The sequence below is a fragment of the Oncorhynchus mykiss genome, chromosome 13 (assembly GCF_013265735.2).
Source record: "Oncorhynchus mykiss isolate Arlee chromosome 13, USDA_OmykA_1.1, whole genome shotgun sequence".
In the NCBI taxonomy this organism is placed as follows: domain Eukaryota; kingdom Metazoa; phylum Chordata; class Actinopteri; order Salmoniformes; family Salmonidae; genus Oncorhynchus; species Oncorhynchus mykiss.
In genome coordinates this window covers 45,175,139-45,196,182 of record NC_048577.1, presented here as the reverse complement: position 1 = coordinate 45,196,182, position 21,044 = coordinate 45,175,139, and the positions used below count along the sequence as shown (strand labels likewise).

The 21,044-nt window shown below is 42.5% G+C and overlaps 2 protein-coding genes across 2 annotated transcripts; both read left to right on the top strand.

Annotated features, from left to right (window-relative positions):
• Window positions 1-205: 205 nt before the first annotated feature.
• On the top strand, window positions 206-1,472 carry LOC110485191 (major facilitator superfamily domain-containing protein 6-like). The gene has a single exon (XM_036939757.1). The coding sequence runs from the start codon at window positions 206-208 to the stop codon at window positions 1,370-1,372; it is 1,167 nt and encodes a 388-aa protein (XP_036795652.1). The 3' UTR covers window positions 1,373-1,472.
• A 1,395-nt stretch (window positions 1,473-2,867) lies between these two features.
• zgc:171844 (uncharacterized protein LOC100151763 homolog) lies at window positions 2,868-13,523 on the top strand. The gene is made up of 6 exons (XM_021558217.2): window positions 2,868-3,123; window positions 8,087-8,210; window positions 10,656-10,729; window positions 11,460-11,574; window positions 12,462-12,532; window positions 12,688-13,523. Exons 1-6 carry the CDS (start codon window positions 3,045-3,047, stop codon window positions 12,807-12,809), a joined length of 585 nt encoding a protein of 194 aa, XP_021413892.2. The 5' UTR covers window positions 2,868-3,044; the 3' UTR covers window positions 12,810-13,523.
• The last annotated feature ends 7,521 nt before the right edge of the window (window positions 13,524-21,044 follow it).

Sequence of the window (21,044 nt, the reverse complement as noted above, 5' to 3'; positions counted from 1 at the left end):
TCTACCACCCACACTACCATTGTGTCCCAGTCAGCAACACATGAATCTTCACCTACAGAGACAACCATTGACACTGTGTCTTCCGCTGTTTCAATGAGCAAAGCCACAACCTACACACTTCAGCTGCAACATTCCAACAATGTGACTTCTCAGTGGTCACACGTGAATGTATCTGTGGCCAACCACAGTAAAGGAGGGAAGGGAAATGTCTTACGAGTCCCACCACGGTGCCTCCAATACTTTGCCCACAGTGAGGAGGGTTAGCAGGTCAGCAGAAAAGGAGAAGCAGAGGGAGACGGATGAGGCCCGCTTAGAGTTCCTGGGCAACCTCAAAGTTATGGACGTCCAGCACCAGCTCTTCTTCATGCTCCTCATCGTGGTGTCGATATGGGAGCTGATGGCCGCCCCTCTGGAATGGACCGTGGACGATGGTCTCTATGAGTATTTGGATTTTGTGGATGGGTCTGATCGCTATAGTAGTACAGGAGTGTGGGGGTTGCTTGGGGCTGTGTGTGGGGTGAGTGGTGCAGGACTGCTGGTGAGCCACCTGGACTGCCTCATTGGCTCACACACACCCAGGGGAGCTGTCCACTTCTACTCCTCTGCAGCTGTGACAACCCTGGCCGTGCCTGTGGTGGCCTTCCTGCCCCTCTACCTAAACAAGAAGCGTAGTCGCTCCACTGGGCTCTTCAAAGCTTTACAGCTTGTGCGAGGGGACCTCCGTGCCCTGCTGTGTGCTGCCCCTGCCTTCCTAATGGGGCTGGCGGGGTCTGCGGTGGATGACTTACTGATGCAGGACCATGGGAGCAGCGAGCTGCACATGGGCCTTTCTTTAGCCGTAGCGTTGCTCTCCCGGGCCGCCTTCCCTCTGCTGAGTGGTCGGGTGTCGAAGCTCCTGAGCCCAGGCAGGGTGCTGCTGGTGGGGACGGCATGCCTGGCCCTGCAGTGCCTCTATTACTCCTTCCTGTGGGGCCCATGGGCTGCAATACCTGTCCAGGTGCTGAGCTGCTTCAGCAGTGGCGCCCTCTGGTGGGCAGTGCAAGTGCAGTACGAGGACGTGACCACGCCGGGCACAGAGAGGAGCGTGAGGAGGGTCTACCAGGCCCTCTCTCTGGACCTGGGGGCAGGGCTGGGCAACATGGCCGGGGGGTTTGTTGTCCACATGTTTGGGGTATCTGTGCTATTCAGAGGGGTAGCGGTGATGCTGCTCCTGTGGTGCCTGTTTCTACCCCTGCTCCAGTGGCAAGTCCCACCCCAACGCAGGATCAACTACTCCCGCCTCCTCGCTGCTGACACCAGTGAAGTGAGCGAATCAGAGTCGGAGCAGGAGACCGACTGGCTGGAGAAAGCCATGGAGGATGACGAGCAATAATAACATGGGTTGGAGTATAAATCTTTAGACCTAAGGAACAATATGCAACATAATGGAAGGATGACAGTATCAATTCTCCTCCTGGAGGATTCCACCACTACTTACGGACATGTCACTCTTCATTTAGTCTGCCTTCTTGCTGCTCCACAAACTGCTAAGTGAATCTGTGGCAGGCTGGTTTAATTGAAAACCCAGTATTGCTTTTTAATTCTCTTTACTGCAGCTTTATTCATTTAGTGCTAATGCTCTAGCATTCCCCACCTGCCCAGAAGGCGTTTAGCATTCTTCAGTTAAACTAAACACATGGACTGCAAGCCTCACTATTGCACTGGAGATAGATCCACTGTGAATGCAGAGTGATGATAAACTGTCATTTGCATAAGTTATCAAGAAACTCTGGAAAGCAAATAACGGAGAAGAATTAGGTGTGGGCAGGGGACTGTGGTTGATATACATGTCCAATGACTAGTAGTAAATCAATAAAAATCTTAGTATTATTGTGCCTTGAAGACATTCTCAAATATTGATGACTGGCATTACAATACATTTTGTTTATCTGATGTTTATAGTATATTTATTGATACATTGTAAGTCAATGCAGTGGACAGTATATGTCAATACCTCACAACAGCATAGTGTCAAACATCAGAAAATGTCTTGTAGTGTTTTTGAAGAACACAAGCAGGAAACCCAATGCCTCTTGTGTCAATATCAATACGCCTCTTAATGTAACAAAGCAAAGGTCAGCAGTATGTGGAACTCCTCTTGAATCTTTGTATTTGGCCTTGTCTGTCATGACTCATGACTGTGGAGAACAGTCAGTTGAGTGAAAAGGAGCTGTCAGCCTGAGCAGGTGCCGGACGGTGGTCCTTCTGTTCACGTCCACCTCATACTGTTGACTTACTCACGCACTATCCTGACCGTATCAGCCAGAGAGGTGAATTGTCACCTCATGAAATTGACTGAACTCTTTTCTATTTTTATCTGTCTGTGCACTGTAGACCTATAGTATACTGCTCTCTACTGATGACTTTAGTCTGAAGTCCCTGTGTGTACACAGCTGCTGGATCAGTTTATAGGGTAAGTGATGTTGCCCTGGGCTTGGAGTGCTTCCACCTACTGGCCAGAGGCAGCACCTGCTACCAGCCCATTCTCTCCAGGCCAGACAGAGCTGGCTGACAGCCCCATTCAGTGAACACAGATGAGGCTTCCAATACAGCAGCAGCATCTGCTCCCTCCTCACCAGTCAGTCCTCAAGGGCCCTGCAGGATGAAATCATGTCAGCTCCAGCATAAACTCAATCCGGCATGGAAAATGAATGATGGAAGCTGATATCACATGTGAATGTTATTCATTCTTTCATTTTTTTGAGGTGGGGGAATATTGATCCCCTCCTAACCTTACCTTTGCAAGTCACAAGGTGGCGCTTCACGTTCAACTTCAGTCATTTGACTCGAGCTGTGTCCGTGGTGCTGAAATCACACTGTATTCTGCAAATACATAGCCGACGTTCAACATGTATTCTCCACGTGGTGATGGTGTTTCCTTATGGCCACGTAAATAAATAGGCTGCGCCGTGTAATTACATTTTCAAATAGGCTAAAGTAGGCTAAGGGTATTTATCTGCTACTGATTTATCATTATCAAGCCTGAAGTCGTTCAAACCGAAGAAATGGAAAAGGAGCGAAAATCCTCCAAACAATATGGGTCTTTGGAACGAAGCAAATTGGATGGAAAAGCTGATAAGAAGGGTGAGCCTTTGCAAAATGCTTAATTATATACAGTACATAGCATAGAAAGTTGTATATATGCGGGCTGCCTTTTTATCTATTCTACTGTGAGTTTGTTTTGCATGAGGATAAATTGAGTTTGATAGAACATGGTGCTGAAATCTTAACGTTTAAGTCTATTTTCTGTACAAAAATCCAATATGTTTTGTGATTTGGAGACTTTATGAAGATTATATTTGATACTCGAAATGAGCTCCATCTATACATTGAATACTTGCAGTAATTCAGATGAGATGCAATTGTTGTCATATTCTTAATGGCTATAAGGCTCAAAATGTTACTCTGGTCCATGTGCTGATCATAAAATGAAACACTTGACTGGGTTAATGACACTCATTGGTGAGTGGGAATGGAGTAGTGATCTGATATTCTTGTGTAATGTCTGTTTTCTTCTTCTGTACTAGTAGAATCATTACATGAACATAGACCATGGATACTGTTACTGCATTTAGGAGTGAAAGCCATAACGGGAAGACAGATAGATAGATCGATTCGATCTGAGAGTGAGAATTATTTTCTGAAAAGAGAACTTGGTGCAACAAGGCATAGAACAGAGCGTGCAGGAGGCAGGGAGTACACTTTAAAATGACATCTGAAGGCTGGGGGCAGCAAGGCGAACTAAAGAGCGACTTTGCTTGGAATTAGTAGGCAAAATGATGGAAATTCAGAGTGTTTGAACTGAGGTTGAGGAAGTCTTTGTTTTACTTCCTCTTAGTGTTTTCGGTATGCAGAGGGGCTCAGTAGAGTGGACTGGTATCCTAAAAGAAGACGTGAAACTGCTGTTCTGACTCATTGTGTTACTCTGTCTGTACAGGTGCAGTGTGAGGATGTGACTCACCTTTGCCTCTAGCTGTGACTCTTCACAGGCGACACAGGGAGAGACAGTGATGAGTCTCTAAAAAGGTGAACAGGAACGGAGTATAGCCAGCCACACACAGAGCCCTGGTAAAGCTCTGGTAATCCAAAATGACATTTTGAAATCCAATTGTGAGGAGCAATTTTCACAATAGGGGCAGAATATTGCCTCCGGGGAAAGGCACACACAGCAGGCAACCCACGATTAAAACACAGACGTCAATCTTGAACTGAGGATTTCTTCAAAATGCGTAATTAGTGAAGATCCATTGGGGAAAAAAACTAGCAGGAGCTGCTAAAACGTAAATGATGAAATGTGTGTGTTAGATGGCATTAGCCTTGTTATCCCTGGTGACTTGGCCTCTGTTTTCACCTAATGTTGTCTTTTCTGACAAGGTGAAGTAATTAAGAGCCAATTGCAGCACTGTTGGAGGAGTCATAACTGATCTGTGAGGAGGCTGCAGGATGAACAGCAATGATGCATTACTGGGCTTTCAGTGGATTGCAGGATTACATAGTGGTGAGGAGTCTACCTGGGCGCCTGGAGGTCAGAGGGAGTTGTTGACTCTTCAGGGCAGTTCACTATGGGAGGTGTCCTGAGTTGTCTCATTAAACTAATGTTAACTAAGAACACAATAGCATTGGATCAGAAAAGCCCCTCTGTAACAATAGACTAAAGAAGGACATCTCAGCCTTTTAATCCAAAACTGAGATCCGAGTCATTTGTCATTTGCCTCAAATTCCCCTCGCCATCATATTCAATTCTTTCACTCATCCCCAGCCAGTGTAGCGCAAGTCTGTAGAGCTTTACACTGAGCAATGGATGGTTTATTCCAATTATCCAACCCATCCTCTGTTGTAGGATGGAACATTTCTAGACCAAATGAAGAGGAATCTACATGATTATCAGTTATTGTAAACTAGTCCTAATTCCAAATGATATATTGTTTTAGTTGCCCAATATACGTTCATGCACCAGTTAGTGTATGCGTTGTTTATATATGTATAGTGTTTGACAGTGTATGCGTTGTTTATATATGTATAGTGTTTGACAGTGTATGCGTTGTTTATATATGTATAGTGTTTGACAGTGTATGCGTTGTTTATATATGTATAGTGTTTGACAGTGTATGCGTTGTTTATATATGTATAGTGTTTGACAGTGTATGCGTTGTTTATATATGTATAGTGTTTGACAGTGTATGCGTTGTTTATATATGTATAGTGTTTGACAGTGTATGCGTTGTTTACGTATGTATAGTGTTTGACAGTGTATGCGTTGTTTACGTATGTATAGTGTTTGACAGTGTATGCGTTGTTTATATATGTATAGTGTTTGACAGTGTATGCGTTGTTTATATATGTATAGTGTTTGACAGTGTATGCGTTGTTTACGTATGTATAGTGTTTGACAGTGTATGCGTTGTTTACGTATGTATAGTGTTTGACAGTGTATGCGTTGTTTATATATGTATAGTGTTTGACAGTGTATGCGTTGTTTACGTATGTATAGTGTTTGACAGTGTATGCGTTGTTTACGTATGTATAGTGTTTGACAGTGTATGCGTTGTTTACGTATGTATAGTGTTTGACAGTGTATGCATTGTTTACGTATGTATAGTGTTTGACAGTGTATGCGTTGTTTACGTATGTATAGTGTTTGACAGTGTATGCGTTGTTTACGTATGTATAGTGTTTGACAGTGTATGCGTTGTTTACGTATGTATAGTGTTTGACAGTGTATGCGTTGTTTATATATGTATAGTGTTTGACAGTGTATGCGTTGTTTATATATGTATAGTGTTTGACAGTGTATGCGTTGTTTACATATGTATAGTGTTTGACAGTGTATGCGTTGTTTACATATGTATAGTGTTTGACAGTTCTATGCCACTGCAGGTTGAGATGACTATAATGGAGATGATTATATTCAGTGTGTCATATCATCTTGGTAAACTAGGATCTCCTCACGGATAGCAATCACAGCGCTTCATAGACTATGACCAATGAAACAGACCGGCCCCCTCCGAGGCACCACTGCCAAATTAGGAAATGTTAATGAGACTGCATGAGTCTACTCAACTGATGACCTTAACCAGTTCATTATAGATTCTAGAAATGTATTAGTTCATGGGTGCTCAGCATCTCTTTCCTACTTTAATTGTCACTGATTCTGTCTTCTTTCTCATTGTCTGAGATTATTTCTCATTGTTCATGAAACTCAGGCATGTATCAATATCCTGAAGTCAACTGTTCAGCGAGAGCTGCCGTCATGCCATCCCAATCTCAGCACCACTGAGTCTCTGCCCAGCCTGGTAGTGTGCCACTCAGAAAGGCACGTTCCCTCCATGCTGTCCCACTGGGGGAGGAAATCCAGGAAGCGTGCTGCACACATGCTGTAATTAAGGCAGGCTGAAGACACACACTCACCACCATGCACACACCCACTCACCACTTATGTTGCTGCCATACTTTTTACTATTGTTGTTGTTATTATTATTTATCCTGGTACCAGTCACTTTCTCATAATCTCTGCCTACATGTACATATCCAACTCAATACTCCAGTATCCCTGTACATTGTACATTTGGTGCTGGCACTGACCCTGTATATAGCTTATTTATTTTTTCTCATGTTTTGTTTTAGTTTTTTCTTAGTTATACTATTTTGATATTGAATACTTCACTGTTGGGTAGGGTTTGCAAGTTAAGCATTTCACTGTACTTGGGCATGTGACAAATTAAACTTCTATGACACGATCATGTTGTGCTAGGATAGGTGGCGCGAGCAGAATAAGCAGTCATTTGTTCCCATTTTTGTGCTGATGCACAGTACTATGTCAATGTAGCAGTAGAATAACTTGCTAATACACTAAATGACCAAAAGTATGTGGACACCTGCTGGTCGAACATCTCATTCCATTCCATCTCATTAATATGGAGTTGGTCCTCCTTTGCTGCTATAACAGCCTCCACTCTTCTGGCAAGGCTTTCCACTAGATGTTGGAACACTGTTGCAGGGACTTGCTTCCATTCAGCCACAAGGGCATTAGTGAGGTCGAGCACTGATTTTTGGCCGATTAGGCCTGTTTGATGGGGTTGAGGTCAGGGCTCTGTGTAGGCCAGTCAAGTTCTTCCACACCTCAACAAACCATTTCTGTATGGACATCGCTTTGTGCTGAAACAGGAAAGGGCCTTCCCCAAACTGTTGCCATAAAGTTGAAAGCACAGAATCATTGATAATGTCATTGTATGCTGTAGCATTAAGATTTCCCTTCACTGGAACTTAGGGGCTTAGCTGAACCATGAAAATCAGCCACAGACACATTATTCCTCCTCCACCAAAGTTTACAGTTGGAACTATGCATTGGAGCAGGTAGCGTTCTCCTGGCATCCGCCAAACCCAGTTTTGTCCGTCAGACTGCCAGATGGTGAAGTGTGATTCATCACTTCCGAGAACTCGTTTCCACTGCTCCAGAGTCCAATGGCAGCGAGCTTTACACCACTCCAGCCGATGCTTGGCATTACGCATGGTGATCTTAGGCTTGTGTGCGGCTGCTCAGCCATGAAATCCCATATCATGAAGATCCCAACAAACAGTTATTGTGCTGACGTTGCTTCCAGAGGCAGTTTGGAACTCGGTAGTGAGTGCTGCAACCGAGGACAGACGATTTCTGCGCGTTATGAGCTTCAGCACTCGCCGGTCCTGTTCTGTGAGCCTGTGTGGTCTACCACTTCGCGGCTGAGGCGTTGTTGCTCCTAGACGTTTCCACTTCACAATAACAGCACTTGAGGTTGACTGGAGCAGCTCTAGCAGGGCAGAAATTTGACGAACTGACTTGTTGGAAAAGTTGCATCCTATGACGGTGCCACGTTGTAAGTCACTGAGCTCTTCAGTATGGGCCATTCTACTGCCAATGTTTGTCTATGGAGATTGTATGGCTGTGTGCTCGATTTTATACACCTGTCAGCAGTGGGTGTGGCTGAAATATCCTAATCCACTCATTTGAAGGGGTGTACACATACTTTTTTAAATACAGTGTATCTTTGTTTTCTTGTTTCCCTTCCAGCAGAGGAAGACATTGTCTCAATGGCGGACTCCACCATCACTATAGATCACATTGAAGGGGAGCTTTTCAGAATCGAGCGGATACGTGATGTTCTAGTACGGAGGGAATCAGAACTAAGATACATGTGAGCATTTTTTAAATAACTATCCAATCACACCAACACTCAGTTTCTGACTCTTTTGGTGATTTATCAAAGCCCTCTAGTATGAGGTAGAAGAACAGGATACACATGTTGGGCCTTTTCAGTCACACATAACATCCATGCCCTGGCTCCTTGTGGAATGGGTTGTGGTTGAACTGTAGCAGGTTTTCACAGGGCTCATTAGAGTTGATCCCCTCGGACTTGGTGACGCTCCACATATGACAGCATCTAGCGATTGTGCATGAAGGCGAATACTGTGTAGAGGACAGCAGCCTGCTGTCCTATTAGTCTACCCGCTCAGCTCGTACACTTGTCTCAACACTGCACATGGACTTTGTTCTAAGAACAAACGGTTTTATACTCCTCTCTTTCCGATCCCCTTGGCTGTAATGTTTCTTCTTCATTATTGTGACGTGCAGGGGAAAGAGGGGAGAGACACAGAGAAAGGATAATGATGCTTGGTATGGGGAGGTCCAGTTGCTGGGGAGATGTGCACCGATGCGTACATTAGCCTACATTCTCACTGTTCCTCCTCAAGACCTTAACTTTCTGGGTTGGAGCTTACATATAAGAAACCCTCGAAGTAAAACATCCTATGGGATTTCTGTGAGAATCAGTATGATTACTGAACACTAACCCTGCTTTACACTAACAATAATCACTATTGGCCTGGTAAACAACCGCACTTCCACTCACCATTAAGTAGATGAGCACAGCGGCACAGAGAGCTTTTCTCACTTCTTACTGTATCTGTGATTCCTCGTCTTTCATCTCCAGGGACAGGAGTATATTGACGCCAGTCGCTGCAGAGCTCAAGGTCTTTTCAAGGCTGACCACAGCTCTAACAGAGAGAAACTGAACAGTGATAGCATAATACCTTTGTTCATGTGGAAAGGTAATTACTGTTAGGTTTCTGATGTGTAAATTAGCTTGTTTCCTTATCTACTTAGGTGGAAGTGAAATTAAAAACGAACAACATGACATGGTTTACTTATGGAATTAAATGAGAACTCTCATTTGCATGCAGTGCATTAGGTGTATGCAGTTCAGTGTGTATTCTTTAATGCTGTAGGCACCACGAGGTGCTTTATTGTGAACGTGTAATGTCGGGATGCAGCTTCAGACACAATGACAGGGCAACACAAAGGGAATCCATATTAAAGCACGTACACCATTTCCATGCAAATAAGCTGTGATGCAGGTACTGTATTGGTCACTCCTATGAAGTGGCTTGAAAATAATAACACATTTCCTGTGTTTATAGGGCTTGGGGCATGTTTATCTAGGAGTTCATTTTCCTCTTATTGTCTGACGGAAAAGCCCAGTTATCCAGAGCCTCAGTGTCTGACCAGTATTGTTTACTTAAACCTCCCTACCTGAGTCAATTAGTGAAATGAGATATGATGCAGCTGCAGCTCCGATAGATGGGGAGTGACTCATTCTCAGAGGCCCTGTGGCATCCGAGTTAATTCAGCTAATAAACCCTCAGCCAACAATAATTTCAGTCCACCTGGGAAGAGGAGAAAGTTAATTTAGTTCGCCATTTCCACTGAAGTGGTTTCTGTCTGTAGGATAGGCTAATATGGTTATTGCTATCATGTCTATGTTTACCAATCTGAAATGGGAAATCGCTTAAATTCTATAGCGTTACATTCTACTATGCATTTGTCCATTTAAATGTACTGTGTTCGAATCGCTTGTGGAGTCACAAAATGGTATTTTTAAATACAAGTAATTATCTCTACACTCATCTAGAGTATCTCTCCCAGTCTCCTAGCTCTGCCTGTCAGGCAGTTTTTTCAGTCGGCAGCAATTATGTTTTAATCGCTATAATTCGCTGTTGTTATATTGACCACGTTCTAATAGAGGAGTTATTGCAGAAGCTGAGAGCTTTAGGAAAGTTATGCCTCAGTAGACCGGACACCTGCAGGGTTCTCTGGCACATTGTGGTCCCAGGGGAAGGGTGATCACATCAGAAGGTCCTCTATGTCACAACCCTTATTACTGCCCAGCAGGATCTGTCTGACTGTAGTGACTGTCTGTCCTTAAGTGTTAACCCTAGTGTGGGGTTATACATGCAAGCCACAGTGTCTTCAGAGAGACCACTCAACACTGGAGCCAGCATCATTGTATCTTTAAGACTACAATCTCTCCGTCCTCTGTATTGAAGCATTCTGTATGGGCTTCAATTGTTCTGTCAATAAGAGCAATTAGGATCGATTCCTGAGTGTCAGACTAAGTGTAGTACAGGGAGAAGAACAGCGACTGTATTGACAGTCAATACGTGACAGGATCCGATTCTCACCTAGTCCTGGTTTCTCTTCCTCTGGGTCATACTAAACGGCTGTGAAGAAAGATTGCCTTTGAAGTATATCAATGTGGTTTATGATTGAGAATGAAATAGATTCCTAAATTTTTTTCCCTCAGGATGGACGACATTCAGCTTTGCAAGGAAATCACACGGCTGAAAAAAGAACTTCAGAAGCTGGTGTCTGTTTCAGGTATGCTACCATACACTCTTAGAAAAAAGTGTTCCAAAAAGGTTATTTGACTGTTCCCTTAATTAAGAGAACCCTTTTTGGTTCCAGGTATAACCGTTTTGATTTCCAAGTAGAACCCTCTGTGGAAAAGGTTCTACATGGAACACAAAAGGGTTATTATACCTGTGACCAAAAGGGTTCTATCTGGAACCAAAAAGGTTTCTTCAAACCCTTTTGGTTTCTAGATGGCATATTTTTTATGTGAGGTGACTCTCTCTCTGTGTGAGGTGAGGTGTTCAATTCACATTATAGAGAGCACACACTCGCTGTGCCAGAAAATGAGGAAATATCTGCATCAAAAGGGCTTATGGTCCAGCTAGTGCTCTAGGAAAACTAATAATAAAAGATTTGCAGGACAGACAAGCAGAAGATTTGGAGCACAACGTCCTCATTATCTCAGCTTATCATTTCAATGTTTCAGCCCCAGCCTCTCTCTGGTTTATCTCACATTTGGTAGGTTAGATCCAGTGGTAATGCTATCCACGCCACTTTCTCAGTATTATAACAGGAACACCATGCACAGTCATCTGGTGGTTACAGATCCATCAGCCTAAGATTCATTTGCCTGGGTCTTAATCTTGAACTGGAGCTGTATCAATGCTTAATGATTCCTAACATCTATGATTACTATATGAACTGTCTGTGACTGCTGTATGATCACTCCATGACTATACTGTCTGTATGACTCCAGACACAGACAAATCCAACGAGGACCGGCAGAGGGAGGAGGAGTTGCTGCAGCAGATCCACAAGCTGGTAGAGACCAGGGACTTCCTGGTGGATGACGTGGAGTTTGAGAGGCTCAGGTGAGTGCTGCCATGATCTTAAAGGCAAGCAGGGTTGGGCCATCATGTTCTTAAAGGCAAGGAGGGTTGGGCCATGTTCTTAAAGGCAAGGGCTACCGTAACTATCCATGTTGCCGAAGTAGCATCTAGTGACTATTAATATTGGTGACACAGTCATTGTCACCTCTGAGCCATACTGTAACTGAGCCAGTTGGGGAACATTCTTCCATGCCGCTGTCAATGTGAATTAAACCCACGCGATCGATCTGTTGAGGTGGATTTAAAAGGGTATTTTTCACTTCTGTGGTTTATAGAGTATTGTATTCTCTCTAGAGGCTGGGCTGAGCGTTGTGTGTTGCTCAGTGTATATTTAGTGTAAATGACAGTGAGTCACACAAAGGAAGCAAGCCCCTTCCACATTGCATTTGTTTACAGCGCTAAATTAGCTATCTTGCATGTCAGGCATCCCTGCTTCTCTGACTACAAGTCTGAGTGACACTTTTGACAGCTCTCAGAAAGGTGGGTGTACGTGGGAAGCAGATACTTAATAATTTACAGTAAAGTGATGTTGACAGTAGAAAATCATGAAGAGAAAATGATGCATTGTTAAGGTGAATTCACACCATCCATACATATGAACAAATGTCAGAGGTGTTCTTTTATGCCTCTGTCTCTATCCAGTTGTTTGGTTGGTTATTTGTTTATTTTGTGTGTGTGTGTGTGTGTGTGTGTGTGTGTGTGTGTGTGTGTGTGTGTGTGTGTGTGTGTGTGTGTGTGTGTGTGTGTGTGTGTGTGTGTGTGTGCATGCCTATGTATGACTGTGTTTTATGGCAACAGGGGCTGTGAAAGATATAGGAAGATTTTACCCTTTGTTAACTGTGCTCATACCACTAAATCTCCTTCAACAGGGAGAGAGAGGAGGACAAAGAAATGGCAGATTTCTTGCAGTCTAAATTCTCAAAGACCTCAAAGAAAAAAGGTATGTGCAAATGTGTTACCATAGTGCTGTTAGTCAAGGCTCAAATATGAAGCTTCCTTTTGTGCAGTTAGTCCAAGATGCATTGAATGAACCAAGTTAAAATATGATAACAACATTAACAATGCTGATGATAATGATGTCTCTTTTTTCCCCAGATGTCACAGAGGACCGAAGGATGACCTCCAAAGCCCAGCAGACTTCGTCCACTCCCTTCGTCACCAAAACTGGTCTCACCCTTCTGAAGGAGTGTTGCGGCTTCACATGCTCTGTCATGTAGACTCCCTGCCCTGTGGAGAGACGGAGACACGTTGTTGGTTTCTGGATGGGGTTATTTGTGTTGAGTGGGCAGACAGAGCTCTCATACTTCGACTATAACCCTAAACATATGTACAGTGACGGTTGGGACTGTGTTCCCATCAATTAATGTATTGCTGGGTCATTGCACCAATTTAGTGCATTTTGAGAAGTGTAACAAAAAAAACTTTAGATTTCAGCAAATTTTTACATTCTGTAATATATATATGTCATATATATGACTGAGTCAAATAGGCTATAGATATGTCATATATATGACTGAGTCAAATAGGCTATAGATATGTCATATATATGACTGAGTCAAATAGGCTATATATATGTCATACATATGACTGAGTCAGATAGGCTATAGATATGTCATATATATGACTGAGTCAAATAGGCTATAGATATGTCATATATATGACTGAGTCAAATAGGCTATAGATATGTCATATATATGACTGAGTCAAATAGGCTATATATATGTCATACATATGACTGAGTCAGATAGGCTATAGATATGTCATATATATGACTGAGTCAAATAGGCTATAGATATGTCATATATATGACTGAGTCAAATAGGCTATAGATATGTCATATATATGACTGAGTCAAATAGGCTATATACAGTGGGGAGAACAAGTATTTGATACACTGCTGATTTTGCAGGTTATCTTACTTACAAAGCATGTAGAGGTCTGCCATTTTTATCATAGGTACACTTCAACTGTGAGAGACGGAATCTAAAACAAAATCCAGAAAATCACATTGTATGATTTTGAAGTAATTAATTTGCATTTTATTGCATGACATAAGTATTTTATACATCAGAAAAGCAGAGCTTAATATTTGGTACAGAAACCTTTGTTTGCAATTACAGAGATCATACGTTTCCTGTAGTTCTTGACCAGGTTTGCACATACTGCAGCAGGGATTTTGGCCTATTCCAGGACCTTGAGATGCTTCTTACGGAGCCACTCCTTATTTGCCCTGGCTGTGTGTTTCGGGTTGTTGTCATTCTGGAAGACCCAGTCACGACCCATCTTCAATGCTCTTACTCAGGGAAGAAGGTTGTTGGCCAAGATCTCACGATACATGGCCCCATCCATCCTCCCCTCAATACGGTGCAGTCGTCCTGTCCCCTTTGCAGAAAAGCATCCCCAAAGAATGATGTTTCCACCTCCATGCTTCACGGTTGGGATGGTGTTCTTGGGGTTGTACTCATCCTCTTCTTCCTCCAAACACGGCGAGTGGAGTTTAGACCAAAAAGCTCTATTTTTGTCTCATCAGACCACATGACCTTCTCCCATTCCTCCTCTGGGTCATCCAGATGGTCATTGGCAAACTTCAGACGGGCCTGGACATGCGCTGGCTTGAGCAGGGGGACCTTGCGTGCACTGCAGGATTTTAATCCATGACGGCGTAGTGTGTTACTAAAGGTTTTCTTTGAGACTGTGGTCCCAGCTCTCTTCAGGTCATTGACCAGGTCCTGCCGTGTAGTTCTGGGCTGATCCCTCACCTTCCTCATGATCATTGATGCCCCACGAGGTGAGATCTTGCATGGAGCCCCAGACCGAGGGTGATTGACCGTCATCTTGAACTTCTTCCATTTTCTAATAATTGCGCCAACAGTTGTTGCCTTCTCACCAAGCTGCTTGCCTATTGTCCTGTAGGCCATCCCAGCCTTGTGCAGGTCTACAATTTGATCCCTGATGTCCTTACACAGCTCTCTGGTCTTGGCCATTGTGGAGAGGTTGGAGTCTGTTTGATTGAGTGTGTGGACAGGTGTCTTTTATACAGGTAACGAGTTCAAACAGGTGCAGTTAATACAGGTAATGAGTGGAGAACAGGAGGGCTTCTTAAAGAAAAACTAACAGGTCTGTGTGAGCCGGAATTCTTACTGGTTGGTAGGTGATCAAATACTTATGTCATGCAATAAAATGCTAATTAATTACTTAAAAATCATACAATGTGATTTTCTGGATTTTGTTTTAGATTCCGTCTCTCACAGTTGAAGTGTACCTATGATAAAAATTACAGACCTCTACATGCTTTGTAAGTAGGAAAATCTGCAAAATCGGCAGTGTATCAAATACTTGTTCTCCCCACTGTATATGTCATATGTATGACTGAGACAAATAGGCTATAGATATGTCATATATATGATTGAGTCAAATAGGCTATAGATATGTCATATATATGACTGAGTCAAATAGGCTATATATATGTCATGTATATATGACTGAGTCAAATAGGCCATATATATGTCATGTATATATGACTGAGTCAAATAGGCTATATATATATATATGTCAGCCAAGTCCATAAATCAACACATATCTTCTTCATCACCATGGTCAAAATAAGTATTCTGGTCTGTGACCATGTTTCAATTAACAAACAGAGGTACTATCCTTTGGACAGAGTGAAAATGACAACGGAACGTTTCCATTCTGATACATTCTTTTAATCTGTAGCAAATGTGGGTCATCTCCTGGAAATGACTATCTGGCCACCCTTGGATGGTTGGTGTATATTTGTGGACGTACAAATGAGGAAAGCTGTCTGTAAAACCTGTAGTGTGATTTGACACGGTGAGTGACTACGTTTAAAAGCTCTGCAGCAGGAGAGTCATTGAGCACCAGGTTAATGGCAATTATCTTATTCAAATAGACCCTGTCCAATTAAAGTAATTAGACAGTATTATGTGTTGCTATGACTGCAATTATCTCTCTTTAATGCATTAGAGCTTGACACTTCATTCCCATGGGCATTGTCTACACAGCTATGACTAGCAAACCTCACTCTGTCTCTTGGTGACATTTTACATGGTCACGACTAACTATGACACTGCGTAACCTTGCTAAAGGCCACTGCTTGCTTGGCTTCCATGCCAGGTGAAGAAAGGAGCTAAAAATGATCCTCCTCTCGGCTCCTTGGTATCTCCCCTCTGGACTAGCTGCTTTACTTTGGTACCTACCCTGTCATTAGCTGTGTCTGATTCCTGGAAAGTCACCAGAATTACATTCAGCTCTCTGCTTTCACAATTCTAATATTGTTTCAATTTCAGTTTCAAATGCCATGTTTTGCTTTTTTTGTTCCCCATGACCTTCTATTACGCTGATTGGTCTGACAGGGATTGCTGTTGTTGCCAATTTGCGATACTTGTACTTTTTTTTGTGACAGTAGAGATAAATGTGTGATAGTGAAAACCATGTACTGTGAATGTGGCTTTGACAAATATCTCAGAGTATCAAGGACAACTTTCCAAGCATAATGGAGATCAGAATGTCTCCCCTTTGAATGAGATAATATGCCTTGAAATACACTGTCTGCTGCTTATTCTATTACAAAACACTCTTTAACCTGACATCTATCAATGAGAACAGTCTGCTCAATGTAACAGCTCATTCACAATGCTCTGTATGTTTATGTTTAATTCTCTACAATGGTTTAATCCAAACTGACTGGCACATTATATGGGTGGAGAACTGAACATTTATTTTCACATTTATGATCCTAATGGCCATGGGAGTTGATTGTGATTAGGCTACTTGTTATTGTGTTTTGTGGCTTAGAATGTCAGAACTTCTGGTTGTACATATTGTATCGGTTTAGCGTGCTTGTCTAATTAAAGAGTTGTAATGTAGGTTTATTCTTCATTATTAAAACATAATTATTAAATAACTGTTTCAATCTGGACAGTATTACCACCAAACCAGGTAAAAGCTTGTGCAAGGATATTGTAAGCTGGTTATAAGGAGCTAAATTGATTTATTTCAAGATCATGTACATCTTTACCCTAATTGAATCTTATGCTTTCTATACTCTCATCTCTATGAATCACTGCGCCAACAAATGCTTTGTGTTATCAAGTGAGTGTGATAATCAGGCAGTTTTCTTCCTTCTCTTCCACGCTCTCATCTCAGAGACGTGGGTGGGCGTCGAGAGCATGGGAAACAAAGACACAGGAGCCAGCGGAGGCTGCTGAGGGGAGAACGGCTCATAATAATGGCCGGGACAGAGCAAATGGAATGGCATCAAACACTTGGAAACCATGTGTTTGATGTATTTGATACCATCCCACTGATTAAGCTCCAGTTATTACCACTAGCCCATTCTCCCCCGTTAAGGTGCCACCAACCTCCTGTGACAGGAGCGTCACTGAACTGTCACTGAACTGGCTTTAACATCTAACCTATCACAAAGAGCATTCTGCCACATGCGTGTGCAACTGTCATGACAACGGCCCATGATGGGAGCGATGGTGTTGCTCTACACTGGTAGGAACCAACTGTTTGTATTTTCGCCCCAGAGCCCGTTTCTCCTCACCTCAGCCCCCCTGCGCTGCTCACACAGATGACTCATCCAAGGATTGTGATCCACTGGCTTTTTCTTTCTCTGAAATCCTTCACTCCATAGCAAGTCCACCCCTGGGGGACCATCTGCAAAGGAAAGCTGATCCTAACAAATAATAATACACACTGCTTCAGAATGGAAAACTATAAATTGACAACACAGTAGCCTATACCCTGTTCAAGAGTTTGGTTTACTGGACCTAATGATATGGGTGTTTTAGACGTAATTATTGTTTTGCAAGATATTGTTATGGATTGAAGATACTTGAAGACTCAATCATTTCTGTGGCATTTACCTGACAGCTGAGAGAAAAGCACAGCAGGTTGCAAATTACCAGACTGCGTCAGTGAAGACACCTCACTGCATTTCATTTGCAGGCCAAAAAAAACATATAATCTAGCAGCTGCACAGAGAGAATTCAGACACATTACTTCCAACCCACCCTAATTGGAAGCTGCTGATTCTCAGCTAGCTCGTTCTCATATGCGGCGTGGGCCGAGACATTAAACAATCCCTGCACAGAAGATAACACGCCTCACCAATTAGGGACCATTTCTGGCAAACACATTTTTCTCTTTTTCTTTCTTCCTCCTGCCCTCCTCTCCCCACCTGGACTTCCCCTCTGGTTGTGAGTTGTTATGACCGAAAAGCTCAAAGCAGGTTCAGACAAATCAATTCCTTGTAAATACAACCCCATAGTCAGGGCTGTATGCTCCCCTGCTGTATGTATTTAGTTCCCTTGACAAATGATTTTGACATTTACACCAGTGAAACTAAAGAAGAGATCTCAGTGTGCATGTCAGATATGGAGAGAGTTGGCACATTGGGAGGGATCAGGAGGCTGCCCACTGGAAGCTGTTGGTGGAGTGGAGGAATATCTCAGGCCTCTCACAGAGGGCCAGAAGAATAACCCAGCATGCCTTAATAACATGCGTCCTGCTCCAACTGGATGCAGTCACTCTTCACAGTTTTGTTCCCTAGCAACATGTCTTTCAATGTAATGTTGTTGTTACTGACGAATGTAGAAATGAAGGCTGTGAGATGATTCTTTTTATAATTGAAAGCATGGTGTTAGAGATAGCATGCTGAGGTGAGGGGGTTTAAGTTAACAATATAGGTGTTAGAATCTAAGTCAACATCACATCAAATTCATATGCTTTACAACGTTTAGTGACATGAAATAAATTAAGTATAGGTTCATAATGGCATCTCAATTATACATAAAGGGCATTTAAAATCATGTGGTTTTGCAAATTTGCCTAGGAAGCATAGGTGAACACAAGTTGCAAGAGATGGCCTTTCCAACCTTGCATGTTGCTGCCTGTCTTTCTACTGTGTCTCCATTGACCTGTGCTCTGTGACTGTGACTGGTCTAATTGAATTCATTAGTGGAGGATTAGAAAACTGTTGAAGTGTGACAATGAGAGATTGAATCAATACTGGTTGATAGAGCTGTAAAATAATACTTCTATGGAATTGTGTTATCTGACTCAGAGGAAGAGTTGATGAGAGTTGAGACCCTTTCCTCCATCACATTCTATGCATTTCTGCAACCTTTTCTTGATCAACTTGAACAGTATTTACATTTATAACACAATGTATTCTGAAAAGAATCTAACAATTGGATGATCTAGTGTACAACAGCTAAATAATGATCTTCAATATATCAAGTTACTGTCGATTATGTCTCAGTTCCCAGTTCAATATGTGATATGCAAGATCTTGTAAACCATTGGCTCAATAACCGGAGATAGGAGAAATTGACATTGACTTGCTTCCAAATTGCATGGAGTCTGTTTATATTTTCTATTCATCTTTATCACATTGACAGTGATGATGTGACCTAATTTTCTGTGACATTTCTGTCTATTGGCTCAGAGCTGGGCTCAGTATTGGTGACCACTGGCATTTTGCAGTCCCTATATTGAACCCATGAGCTTCCTCTGAGAGAACAAATCACCCTGTGCCAGCGACTGTCTTTCAGTTGTGGATTGGACAGGTCCATGTAGGCTGGCTATTGGTTCACTGCAGTGGTCACCAAGACTTAGCATTGGAACACACTGGTACCCTTCCTTACCAGAAAGACCATTTCTCACACCCATTGTTCAACATAAGATAGCATGGGCCACCATGATTCAAGGGCTTATCACTCCCTAAACATTTGTATACCAACATGTCCTAATAAGAATTCCACATTGCATTATGACTATGGTATACATAGGCCATAATGGTTCATTCTCTCTGTAATCATCCAGATACTTTTTGTTAGTGTTAATTTCATGGGTACAGATCAGTGGAGGCTGCTGAGGGGAGGGGGGGGGGGGGGGGGGGGGGGGCTCATAATAATGGCTGGACAGCAAATGGAATGGCATCAAACACATGTAAACCATGTATTTAATGTATGTGATACCATTCCACTCATTCCGTTCGAGTTCTTACCAGGAGCATGTCCGCCCCAATTAAGGTGATACTACCAACCTCCTTTGCTACAGTTGAAAAACACTTGGAATCAGATTGACAATTGAATGCCATTGAAATACACATCCTGTACGTGGAGCAAAATGTCACAGTGAATGGCCAGTGCCTTTTCAGTCTCTGTGCTGTGGAACCCAGTGATGTCAGAAAGCCCCTGGGTGTAACAGGCCAGCAGCAGAGAAGAGCACAGTGATGGTTACCCTGATTCTCTCTTTACTCCCAGACTCATGAGACCATTAATGAACAAAATAAACATTCCAGGTGCAACACAGCAACTCACATCTGATGACCACAGACAGTGACCATCTCTCAAACACTATCTTCTGCATGTTCAATATTCACACTCACACTCACACACACACACACATCACACTCACACTCTGAAACACTCTCGCAACCTCAAAGCACCTGCAACCAAATCAGTCACACACAGGAAGATATGACATTTTTATTAGTGATATAATGGCAGCATATCTGTGAGGTACAGAACAGTAAAGGCAGAGACGGTGAGAGTAACACCTCTAAAGTGTTTTCATTTTCGTCTCACGTGAGTCATTCTGAGTCACTCCTAGCAACTTTGCGGCATAACAAGTCAATTATTGTGCTTTTCTCCTGTATATCTCAGCCTCTTTGAGGAAGAAAACAACATTTAAGGAATGTAATTTGCAGGTTATTTAGTTTAAATGCACAAACTATTCAATATTCTAGCCATGCTATGACATTACAATGTCATAGCATCCACACTACATATTATTTGTTATTTTGCTGCACATTTTGTCATTACTAACTAAAAATACTCTAATAAAATAATATAGACGTGTCTATAACTCCTTATAGTGCACAATAAATTAAGTGAAATAGCCTATATGAAATAGAAACCATATCATGACATAACTAGTGACTGACTGACTAGTAAATCTAACATCTCTGCCATAACCCTAACATGTACATGATCTATTAAGAAACAGTGCGACCTGGTGGCAGAAAACTGAATTAGTTGAAATTGCTGTAAAGCACAGAGCCGACAATATTGTTACTTTAAAGTTTACGGCACTCAAGAAAACAATAACACAATTAGTAGATTCGGATATTTCAGCCACACCCGTTGCTGACAGGTATAAAATTGAGCGCACATCCATGCAATCTCCATATGCAAACATTGGCAGTAGAAAGGCCTTAAAGAAGAGCTCAGTGACTTTCAACATGGCACCGTCAATGTATGCCACCTTTCCAACAAGTCAGTTTGTTAAATTTCTGCCCTGCTAGAGCTGCCCCGGTCAACTGTAAGTGCTGTTATTGTGAAGTGGAAATGTCTAGGAGCAACAACGGCTCAGCCGCAAAGTGGTAGGCCACATAAGTTCACAGAACAGGACCGCAG

Bases quoted from the DNA above. Each gene is read 5' to 3' on its own strand.
- LOC110485191 (XM_036939757.1), top strand. From the start codon at position 206: ATGTCTTACGAGTCCCACCACGGTGCCTCCAATACTTTGCCCACAGTG.
- zgc:171844 (XM_021558217.2), top strand. From the start codon at position 3,045: ATGGAAAAGGAGCGAAAATCCTCCAAACAATATGGGTCTTTGGAACGA. The intron at 10,730-11,459 runs GTATGCTACCAT...GTATGACTCCAG, and splicing joins GAAGCTGGTGTCTGTTTCAG to ACACAGACAAATCCAACGAG. The intron at 11,575-12,461 runs GTGAGTGCTGCC...CTCCTTCAACAG, and splicing joins GTGGAGTTTGAGAGGCTCAG to GGAGAGAGAGGAGGACAAAG.